Below are 11,215 nucleotides of genomic sequence, written 5' to 3' on the forward strand. Positions count from 1 at the left end.
GTGATCCATGTCATTTTCAGCAGCTCCGTTTTCTCTTGCGGAGAAAAATCGAAAAAACCTTCAACGACGAAGTCAACGAAAACGCCAACAATGTCACTACCAGCACGCCTGTTGGCTCCATTAGAGGGGGCGCCCTCTAGAATATCTAGTGCGTTATACGTCTGTTCGACCTGCAGACGCCAATGCCTGCCCCAGTCCTTTCGATCTATCAACCACCGATTCCAATTTCGCCAGTACACCCCATCAAACAGCAGCCAAAGTAACGGTAACGGCGACCTTCCTGTGACTGAAAAACTGCGGAGGAAGCTATGGGGAACCGACAATCCCCCGGGAGTCAAGGATCCGTACGGAAGTGAAAGCCAGCTAGACTATGTCGAACCAGAAGAACTGTCAAAGGCGGACCCTTACCTCGCATCTGAGTTGGGAGAGGATGAGCAGGGAGTGCGTATTGCCACTGCTGAAGAAAAAGAACGAGCGGAATATAAGAGTGCGGATACCTGGGATGGTTTAAGACAGGTTGGCGCGGAGCAATGGTGGGAGAATCCTCCTAAGGCCGAGGATTTTTTTGCACCGTACGTTTACTATACATGTCAATCCCTCTATGCTATCGTCGTGTTCAACAATGCACACGGAGCGATGCATTTTCCACTTGCTTCTGAAGATCCCCTTCGGTCGAATGGGAAAGCATGCCTCCAGTTGTATTCTAACTGCCTCTTACAGATTTATGAGCATCGAGAAAGTCACCTCCCGCACCAAATTCTACCAAATCCTCCACCAAACCATGGTCGAAATACTCATCTTGAAAACCATGAACAAGCCTCTCACAGACGGCTGCAATATCATGGGCTACGAAGATGAGATCCTCTCTATCATTAACCAGGCGGAGGTGACGCCAACTACCGATTTCGCTACTGCATCCCTGACTTTCCCTAGCGAGGAAGCGAAGAAAACTATATATGAATGGTTTTCACAACTTTATGAACCAGTAGAAGATAGCGCTGAAGCGGGAGCGGAAGAAGTCGACTTTGCTGCGGAATCCACCCAGGCGGACGAGACTCTGCCTGAGGAGGCCAGACAAGACGAAATGGATACTAATGACCCAAGACCCTACCGTCCTACGAATCTCGGGTTCCTCGGCATGCCTCTTTCAGACCCCGAGTTCAAATTTGCTGTAAGCTCGTCCATCTCCCGGCTGTTGTAAATAATACATATGACAATCACAGGGATTTATTCTCGTCCCCTCCTTTTTCGCCCCTCCTCATCTCCCCACCCAACATTAGCAGAACTGACACAAAAACAAAACAAAAATAGTATCTCAAACGCGCCAGCCAATTAGCCGGCTACCGCATCCCAGACCCAGAAGTGGCCAAAATCACCAAACCATCACGACTTATGAGCTTCCTCTCTGAAGTCTCGAAGCCGAAGCCGAAGAAGCTGGCAGAGCACCTCCTTAAGGATAAACGTCTTACCAGCCTGCCCAACGTCAAGATCATGGATAGGAGATACACGCCGATCGATAAGGAGAAGGAGATTGGGCGCTGGAAGATTATTGAGGAGGAGTTGACGAGGAGGGGTTTGCCGGTTACTGGTCGGGCGAGGGCTTGAGGGACGTGGTGATGAGAAAGAGAGCGGTGAAGATTGGCGGGTTTGGTTAATCCGTTGGCTATTAAGGGGAACCTGATCATAGATTGATTGGAGTGCGGTGATGTGAAGAGTGGCGGGGAATTGTGTACCACTTTTCAGTTGGCGGGCGCATGTAGACTATTGCTTTGGATTTGTTCTATCTACGTTCGGAACTTCCTGCTTTTCCTTTCTGGTTATTTTTTTTGTCATGCTAATCTGTATGAATATATCTGTAGGTCTGGTTTAAAAACTTAGAAGTTGTCTATGAACTATGAAATGGGTGAAAGCGCTTGCGCACTTTGAGTATTTCTTACCACGCTCGCTATATTCTAGGGGAATAATTACAGCTTCACTCAAGAGTCCAAAAATTCAACTCAAAGATGGTTATTCAATATATTGAATTCTATCTGTCCAATCCTACAAAGAACATAACATGGACCACAGTATCGGCTCCGCACAAGTTTCCCACTGTTGCCTGCCCGTTGTTGAGTTTGATTCCTTTCCGTATACTGTTTATTCATGACACTCTAAGCCCACCGCAATTTTGTTGGACAAGCATTTCAAAAGTTCGCACGCCATTTACAAGCCACATTGCGGTCGTAATCGCATGGTGCTGCTAGCCGTACAAATTCATATGCGAATGCAGTGTCAGAAAGACGGGTAATGCTGGTATGAGAGGGTTTCCACAGCTCAGGTTCCGCAAAATTCGGCTCCGCCCCCGGAAATTACAGATGTCGACTTTCCGAACCTCTGCAACTGCTAGAGAGACCATTTATAAAGTTTCTCTCTAATGTCACCGTCAAACCGTCACAAGAAGGTTTGTTTTGTCTCTCGAAGAGCCCGACATCTAGACCTTATATAGAGTGCTGATGGCTGCTAGATGATATCACCAGTCACTTGTATTTATGTAGCCGACGGGCTAAGACCCAGATTAACTTCGACGGGACAATCGTGGATCTTGCTACAAATTTATGAACGAAGGGCGATATGTTTTTCTTAAGCGTGGTGGGCCATCCAAAGCGCCGAAGCTTGGAATGTAGTGTGTGGCCCATGCAGTTTTCTGAGGCTCAAGCTCAAATACATCAGCACGGGCAGGAGTTGAGGAAACCCGATTGGTGCTGCTGGTGCAGGTGGTAGTCTTCTGGCAAGTGTGGAGTGACCGGTTGAAGGTTTGAACGTGTTTCAGAACCTCATCTTTTCGCCCCTGCTGGTATTGAATAGCCTCTGGTCATGAAATCTGTGTCCTTTCCGCGCTCTCTCGTTGAGTCGGATGTGAAGAGGCTTCGTATGGTTTCGTTGTCGCCCATCATTTTTCGGCGTTTATTGCGTTCCCTCTCTTCCTCTAGTACTCGTGCTGTTAATCTCGCTGTTGCAGCGTTCTTAATTCCCGAAGGTACTGGTGTGGAGGTCCTGCTATCAGGCCTAATATTAGGTGCAGATGGAGGTTTGGCTGTATTTGTTGTGCCATCGACGCCAGGACGTGCGTCAAAATCGGTAGCTGTGGCACCCGACTCAGCGCTACTCCCGTTCTTCTTCCGTTTCTTTTTAGAGCCAGGGGCCTTCTTAAGTGAGTGTGTCAAACCCCGGCTATTTAAATCTTGCACACGAGATATCAACCGCTTCTTTTCAGCGTCTTGTGACGGGAGAATTGGAATGATGTTCTCGAGAAGGTAGGGCTCGTTACACTAAAAAATCTCATAGGTTAATGACCGTCTAGGAGAACAGGAAAAAAAAAAAAGAAAAAGGATAACATATATACGAACCTGTAAGCAGTTGTCGGATTTCATTTCTCGGATCGCCTCTTCGGAGAACGCATGGCCGCAGGGAACAATGTATACAGCCTTCACATTTGGACCCAGCTCTTTACGAGTGATCGGGCAGACCTTGCGCTTTTTACCGTTTGCATCATCGTCGATCTCGAACTTTACCTCAACAATATCGCGGAGTCCCTTGACTCTTCCTTTCAATATCTCTTCGCAGTCGTCTTTCGAGCTGATATCTTCGGCGTCATCTGCTGGCATGAGGAACTTTAATATAGCGTCCTTGTTATAAAGATTTCCAGCGGAATCGGATACTATAGGCGCAAGTAGCTGTTTATGCGAGAGAGGACAAGTCGACCAGTAATGCTCTAAGTGTTCGCGTAGGGTTTCTTTAAGCTCAGCGGCTGTGGGGTTGCGAGCGGCAGACTTGACCAGTTCGCATCGCTTCGGAATACTATATGCGAGTAAGAATATGAAGTCTCTTTCTGGGCGCATGCAAACTTACCTCCCGCCATCATTACCCATGATTTCTAGCTTGGTTATGATTCTCCAGTAGCAATGAAATAGTTGGCGGTTGACGTTGGGAAGAGTTCGCGATTTCGGCGGCAAATTCAAGACACCGGTTGGGTAGAGGGAGATCGGCTAATAGTTTTTAAGCTCCGAGAACTAATAGTTATTGATTAATAATGTTATTATATATGACTAAGCCGCCAAGCATGTATGTGATAGGCCAGAAGTGTGAAGAGCTCCAACTTGGTCTGATATCAACGACAGTGTTGGAACCGTGAGCGGCTTCACAGTAGACCCAATGCTGCCATCATGAAACACTCCGGCAATCTCTTCGTTGCTTTGGGCGTAACCATATGTTCTGCCATTGGTGTGGTGGGAAGTGATGCCTCCGCACGCCCTCGAGGAGTAGGTCCTGAGTGTAAGTGTATACAAGACTGTGCTTGAATTGCCTGCAGCTATATTTCACTTCTCTTCACAAACTATGACACTCCACATTACAATTAGTTAGCTAACATTTGATTAACTAAAAACACTAGTTGCCAAATACTACAAGGACACTTCCACATTCGCCTGCATTTCCAACCCCTCTGTTCAAATCCCCTTCTCCACAGTGAACGATGATTACTGCGACTGTCCTGATGGCAGTGACGAACCGGGCACCTCAGCATGCGCCTATATATCAAATTTCTCTCCATCTGGCCTTAGAGACGATGGGGCCAATCGTGCCCCAGCTCTCCCCGGTTTCTACTGCATAAATAAAGGCCACAGACCATCATTCATATCATTCCAGCGAGTCAATGATGGCGTTTGCGACTATGACGTCTGCTGCGACGGTAGCGATGAATGGGCCCGGGTTGGTGGTGTAAAATGCGAAAACAGGTGCAAGGAGATTGGAAAGGAATGGCGAAAGAATGAAGAAAAGAGACAAAAATCTCTGACTGCTGCAGTGAGGAAGAGGGGAGAGCTTGTTAAAGCTGCAGCTAGATTACGAAAGGAGGTAGAAGATCGCATCTCAGATCTTGAGGTGGAAATTAAAGCTTCAGAGATGAAGGTGCAGAACCTCAAAGACGCGCTCGAAGCAGTCCGGGCCAAGGAAAGGGGTAAAGTGGTGAAGGGGCAAAAGAAGGGCAAAGTTAACGTTCTTGCTGGACTGGCCAAGGAGAGGGTTGAAGAGTTGCGAGGAGCATTGGTGGAGGTTCTCCGTGAAAGGGATGAGAATTTGGCGCGAGTTAACCAACTTGAGGCTATCCTATCAAAATTCAAGGAAGAATACAATCCCAACTTTAACGATGAAGGAGTAAAGCGTGCTGTCCGCGCCTGGGAGGATTACGCTGCGCGTGACGACAAAGGTAGCCACGGTGACGAAACTCTTAATCGAGACTTGGATGAAATATGCAAGCCGGACAGTGAAAATTCAGGTATCAACTGGGATCATTGGGAAAATGAACAAGATGGGGAGTCTGAAATTAGCCTTCGTGAGTTTCTTTTTATTTTCATCTATTTTTGAAGCATCCTGTTCTATTTAAAGCCACCGGATGATGCTAATACAAGTTCTCCAGTCTACAAAGTCGCCGCCTATTTTCCCGATTCATTGGTTAACTACTTGGAAGACAAAGCTCTCCAACTCCGGTCGATTTTGGTATCGAATGGCATCGTTGCCGATACCAGTAGCGACTCAGATGCCACAGAGCCCAGAGCCGTGACAGAAGCCCGGAATGCGGTTTCCGCTGAAGAATCATCCTTGAATAATATTCGCTCTCAGCTAGACGACCACAAATTAGACCTGGACAAGGACTATGGACGGGATTCCGTATTTCGCTCGATGAAAGGCTCATGCATATCTAAAGACTCGGGTGAATATACATATGAACTCTGTTGGCTGGAGAAAACCAAGCAGATACCCAAAAAAGGTGGATCCTACACGACTATGGGCACGTTTTCTGCGTTTACAACCGTGACTGTCGACGAGCAGAACGCAGCTGGCAAAGTCGTTCCTCAGGAAAAGATAGCTCTGGAATACACCAATGGACAAACATGCTGGAACGGCCCTGCGCGTTCAACAAAGATTGTTTTGGAGTGTGGAGAGCAGGATGAGATCTCGAAAGTCACGGAAGACGAAAAATGTGTATACAGTATGTTTGTGACGACCCCAGCGGCCTGTGAAGGACCTTCCAGGAACGGAAATAACGTCCGTGATGGTCGCAAAGATGAGCTTTGAAGGATTGAGCGTACAGCAGAATGGTTTGATAGTGCTTGGTTAGTTACACTGGATTGTTACAAACTTGACAGGATTCCATTCTTCTCTTTTCTTCCTTTTCTTTGCTTCTCCTTTCTGCTTCTTGCCATGCTGAACACAATTTCAAACATAGAATATATCGTCTTATGATTACCCCTTTTCTCCATCATCTGTTTTTGGGTCATTTTATCCTGAATTTTTCCATTCCTCGCCTCAGCTATATTGTACTCCCATTTGGGAATATTCCGCTACTTTTGACTTCCTGTGCGTGTTTTGCCTTTCTTCTCGGGCTACCTATGTGTTCAGTTTGATATACTGTACATCACAGTATTGCTATGGAAAAATGTACGACTTACAACAACACGCCAGGGGCAAAAACACTACCGATTCCACCATCCCACATGAAAATAAGGGGGGAAAAAAGCATCTTCCCACTCAAAGCCTCTTCCGTAACTAACTTACTCGAAATGTTCAATCTGATTGAGACCTCATCATGCCAATAGACCTTGTCAGCAGAATTCACCTATATTAGCGAACTTATCGTTTAATATGCAGGACCAACGACAAGGATAAAGTGAGAAAACGAAGCGAACAATGTATGGAATCAACTAATCAACCGTCCTGGCGTCTCGCTTTTCAACATTCTGTTTCTCTTTGCAGAATCCTGCCTCGGACAAGGGTCTGTCTCTCGCCAAGTACCGTATATGCTAATGTCGAAGTTAAAAATTTTTGGTATATTTTTTGTCTCCTATTCTGATTTTTCTCTCTATTCTTTTACGTGTTTGAAGCCTTTTTCTTTTTATTTCTTTTGTCCCCTTTTTCACTCACCTTCCTGACGCCCTATCCGCCCAAATGCGGTCTCCTCAGACCCAAAACATGATCCTTGAACTTTCTACAGCTGTGAAACTGTTGGGGTTTAGCAGAAGGAAAAGAAGTGATTTTTTCCTCGCACTTGCGGATTGAAAATGTCATGGTTTTGATACTCCCAAGGAAGGGATAGGTGGCGGGTACTCTCATCCCCATGCATGCCTTGCTCGTATTTACATGCCTTGTCAGTCTAACGCCCGTTGTGTGGCCCTGATTCTATTCTAAACTCGATCTTTTGCGCTCATGTTACCCCACACTCCCCCCCTCCGGGCCCTACCCCTGCCCTCCTACCTACTCCAATCCCAACCCAAGCACGTCGCTATATCGACGATTCAAGGCTCAACAATAACACCAATAAAGTAGAGTTACTGGCATTCACTAGATAACGTAATAATTTGACTCAGAACGAGGACGAGGGTGCGCATCATATACACCACTATCGTAGCGACGTCGGGGCTAGGGTATATTTTGTTTTCTTTATATTGCCCCTCCCCCCACGCTCCAACCCACTAGTAGGTCCTAGGCCTTTGGTCTTAAGCAGGGGGAGATTAGTGATAACAGAAATCACCACTGCTTAGATTTGGAAGTCCCCGGTTATTAGATGGTTAGATTCGACTTTGAGCAAGGTTCGGTGTGGATATTATTGGTTCCTATTCTTTGGTGATGATTGGGGGTAGCTGAAGAAGAGCAAAAGAGTGGTGCTCATCCCACGAAACTCTCGTGTATGACCCGCTGTATCATGAGCTCTGACAAGATCTACATATCTATTTATCCAGCGCCGGAAGGGCAGGGAATGTGACGTGGAAAATAACCGAGATGCTCAAAGAAGGTTGCGTGCTTGAGCCGACCTTTCAGCCCTTGTTGTATTCTAATTTAGGCTGATTTGCGGGGGAAGAAAAGTACCCCGATAATCTATAATGGATGAAGATTAAAGGTTGTTTCAGAGTATGTAACTAATAGTAGTTGAGATCTCATTGTTTTAATGAAAGTGTATCTCTGCAACTTCGCTACGTCTCAGTACCAACACAGCCCAGACACCAACATGCCCACTTCTTTGCTCCTCAGAACTTCCCTGGCCCATTTCGGAAAAGGACTGGGTAAGCTCAAATAACATAAAAAATAACAACAATAACATACGTCGAATTGAAGGAACAAAGGAAAGCAAGAAATGCTAATTTCCGAGAGCTAGAGGTATTTCTTCCGTAGTTTGAACATATTTTCCTCCTCTAATTCGCGGTCACGAATCCAAGTGGAGTGGACGCAGGTGGAAACGTTTAGGATAGAGCGCCTTTCCCGTCCTACGGTAGTGGTGGACTGAATGAACGTATCGAGTAGGGAGAGTTCGGATACGTTAAGGTACCTTTTCAGCGGCAGGGAATGGCGGTGTATAAGGGAAGAGAAAGGCGGAAGAGAGAGGCTAGCTCATCGGGAGCTGCTTAGTGCTGTTAAAATGGTCAGATGAGTGTACAAAAGAGTAAACCCTGTTTTTATATCAACTCACAGAGCAGCTGGTGCAGCTGCAGGAGTTGCAGTCGCCGGCACAGCAGTTGCAGTTGCAGGGAGACATTTTTGGATGGGTAGATGGGTGATGAATTTGTTTTGAAATTCGGTAAGATTTTTGGATTGCCTTTAAATGTATTATTGTCAACGAAGCTAGTCTTGAGAATAGTGAAGGGAAAGATTTCTAGAGGAAGAGGGGGAAACGAACCGCTTTTTTATATTCCAGGTGCCCTTCCCTTTCCATATGTTTCGCCCACCTGATTGCACGTGCGCGGACCCAACCGGACGCTAGCGGGGCGGAGAAGAGGTGTGATGATGCAGACTGTGGTAAACAACCCTTCTTCAGGCTGCTTGGGTTATAATTTATAAATCACGATGAGAGAAAGACTGTTGGGAATGGTAAGTGTGGGGAGAGATTTGCTGGCCCCTGTTCCTTGTCTCACCATTGCCTCACCGTTGCCTGCGCTCATTGGAAATGATATCGAATTAAAATGCCTCCAAGGGGAGGGAATCAAAAAGCAAAAAGTTGATGTGTGGAGTTTCGGCCTTCCAACTTCCACAATATCACATTTCTATTTCCCGGTACCGCTGAGATCATGAGCCGCCCACTTTGAACAGTGCCGAATGCAATTCTAGTGCTTCCACGCCACTAGGTTCCAACTCCCTCTCTGAGAGTCTGTGCAGCGCCCACACCTTCGTTTAGATCCTAGGGAATCAAAAGGATGAATCAGAAATCAAGATATTTAATTTTACCTGGCAGGCCCCTGTAGGTTAGCGCTCCATGCTGGATTCTGACGATTCTCCATGCTAGTAGGCATATTTCTAGCATCCCGTGATGGGAAATAGCATCGCAATTCCTATCGCGTGTCAACCAGGCTAAGCGAGCAAAAAACAGCGCATTTTCCGCAAACAGCCCACGGAGTGGGACTTGTGATCCACGTTTAGGCCTCCATCTCCCAAATGCTTATTGGGCTGCCGGGAGGTTGAGATTGGCATCGGAATACCATTATCTCATAGCCCAATGAGAGTACACCGAAGAGGAGAACCAGAAGCGTTGGTTGGGATGTCACATCCGTGGCGGGACAGGGTCTGCTTTGACAAAACTAGGTGCTTCTCCTTTTATCCGGGCCATTTACGATTGTGTGTGGCATAACCGGGCTGGTAGCTTGGAGAGTGATGTCGTTTGATGCTGAATGATGTCAGTCCAGCCCGGGCAAGTTTACCAAGAGTGTTCGCATATGCTTATATAAGCAGACTTCCTCGATCAACCCCCCTTCCTTCGTTCCAGCAAGCTCCCGTCAAAAACTTGAAACACACTCTCTCTGCACACGACTTATTACAGACCCTCTAGAGAGCTCCACCTGTGTCGTGGCAGCCTGCAGCTGCGGAATCGAGAAGAAGCTTTGGCATGCACAAGTCCAAAAAGGCGTCCGCCCTGGGAGCCCCTCAAGTCGCCGCTATTGGCCATATTATTCGAGCCGTTTTGCCTGTTGACGAGGCGTATTTTCTTTTGAGTACTCCCGTTGGGAATTCTCGATATTTCTGATGCTTGTATGGGCAATTCAAGCATTACTAAATCTGTGATGGATGATGATTTCATATCTTTTTCGACCAAGGAACTTCCTGCCCCCCTGTTCTTTATCCGCTTAAAACATCAAGCTGTGTAAATACGTGGCACACTTGAGTCCACTTCTCTCGCTTGCCGTGGTTTCCCGGCCATTGGCAGTTAATGGGGCCGCGAACCACCGCCCTGGCCTTGAAGGATTGTTTTGAAGCCTCCCCACAATGACTTGGAGGGAAATTGACTGAAAATATCAACGGATCAGGGAGTAGATTATCATGAAAAGGCCCAAATCTTTGCATTTTACTTGGCCAACAATGTTGGGTTTGCATGCGAATGTCAAGAACAGTTGACATAAGGGACTTCGAAATCAGCTTGTGTTAATCATTTTATTGAAAGCTAAAGCCGTTTTTACGGATCATGCTTGGGTTGAAATCCCATCAAACCAACTATCCCCATGTCATCCTGCAGGCCTCTCACCAATCCAGCGTCCCTTCAATAACTGTCTCTCCAGCCTCTATCGCAGCATTTTCGTCCAAACCCACAGACAACTTCTCATAAATCTTCTTCGTGACCTCATTATGCAGCTCCATCATCGCGTCATCGATATGCTCCTTGGGAGTACCAACAAGGTGCGTTCGGAAGGTTCCAGCGTCCGCGTCTGTCGTTACAAGAATTGCATTGCTTGCTTGAATGTTTCCGTACATGCCGAGGAACACGAGCCCGGTTATGATCTCAAACTTCTTCTCTGGGCCATAGAGGAATTTGGCATTTGCTTCATAATTCAAGAGTTAGTAGTCTGTAAAGCAATCGGTGACGCACGAGGTGGCTTCCAAAGGGTGCGATGAACTCACCAAGAATTTGCGTCCGAAGATATGCAGCACTCATGCTGGATGAAGACCCGATTTATCTCGAGGGATATAGGTATGCGAATCTGGGAAATTGATATTTTGAAGGCGGTTGCTTTAAATTGACGTCCTCCCAGGAAAGGGCTGATTCCACCCTGTTTAAATATCCATGAGATCGCTCCAGACTCCAACTCTTCGATTTTTAGAACGTATGGGGTTCGTTTAGTTCCAGCACTATCGGAGAGAGTCAATCCTTCTCAAGCCTTCGGTCAGAGAGCTCATATCTTACACGGCGAGGCTCTGCTGTTGA

General features: G+C 46.7%; 4 protein-coding genes across 4 annotated transcripts; 2 read left to right on the plus strand and 2 right to left on the minus strand.

The window, feature by feature from the left end:
* Positions 1 to 28: 28 nt before the first annotated feature.
* On the plus strand, positions 29 to 2,442 carry BDBG_07047 (uncharacterized protein). The gene is made up of 3 exons (XM_002622490.2): positions 29 to 572; positions 721 to 1,171; positions 1,312 to 2,442. Exons 1-3 carry the CDS (start codon positions 91 to 93, stop codon positions 1,603 to 1,605), a joined length of 1,227 nt encoding a protein of 408 aa, XP_002622536.1. The 5' UTR covers positions 29 to 90; the 3' UTR covers positions 1,606 to 2,442.
* On the minus strand, positions 639 to 3,986 carry BDBG_07048 (DUF602 domain-containing protein). Its single transcript, XM_002622491.2, has 3 exons — positions 3,889 to 3,986; positions 3,387 to 3,837; positions 639 to 3,308 (listed from the first exon to the last, which is right to left on the minus strand). Exons 1-3 carry the CDS (start codon positions 3,906 to 3,908, stop codon positions 2,814 to 2,816), a joined length of 966 nt encoding a protein of 321 aa, XP_002622537.1. The 5' UTR covers positions 3,909 to 3,986; the 3' UTR covers positions 639 to 2,813.
* A 75-nt stretch (positions 3,987 to 4,061) lies between these two features.
* Positions 4,062 to 7,957, plus strand: BDBG_07049 (protein kinase C substrate 80K-H). The gene is made up of 3 exons (XM_002622492.2): positions 4,062 to 4,311; positions 4,430 to 5,368; positions 5,453 to 7,957. Exons 1-3 carry the CDS (start codon positions 4,203 to 4,205, stop codon positions 6,109 to 6,111), a joined length of 1,707 nt encoding a protein of 568 aa, XP_002622538.1. The 5' UTR covers positions 4,062 to 4,202; the 3' UTR covers positions 6,112 to 7,957.
* Positions 7,958 to 10,533: 2,576 nt separating this feature from the next.
* Positions 10,534 to 10,945, minus strand: BDBG_07051 (uncharacterized protein; the record flags this gene model as incomplete). Its single annotated transcript, XM_002622494.2, has 2 exons — positions 10,534 to 10,832; positions 10,912 to 10,945. 2 exons carry the CDS (start codon positions 10,943 to 10,945, stop codon positions 10,534 to 10,536), a joined length of 333 nt encoding a protein of 110 aa, XP_002622540.1.
* Positions 10,946 to 11,215: the final 270 nt, after the last annotated feature.

Source organism: Blastomyces gilchristii, assembly GCF_000003855.2.
Source record: "Blastomyces gilchristii SLH14081 genomic scaffold supercont1.17, whole genome shotgun sequence".
Taxonomy (NCBI): Eukaryota; Fungi; Ascomycota; class Eurotiomycetes; order Onygenales; family Ajellomycetaceae; genus Blastomyces; species Blastomyces gilchristii.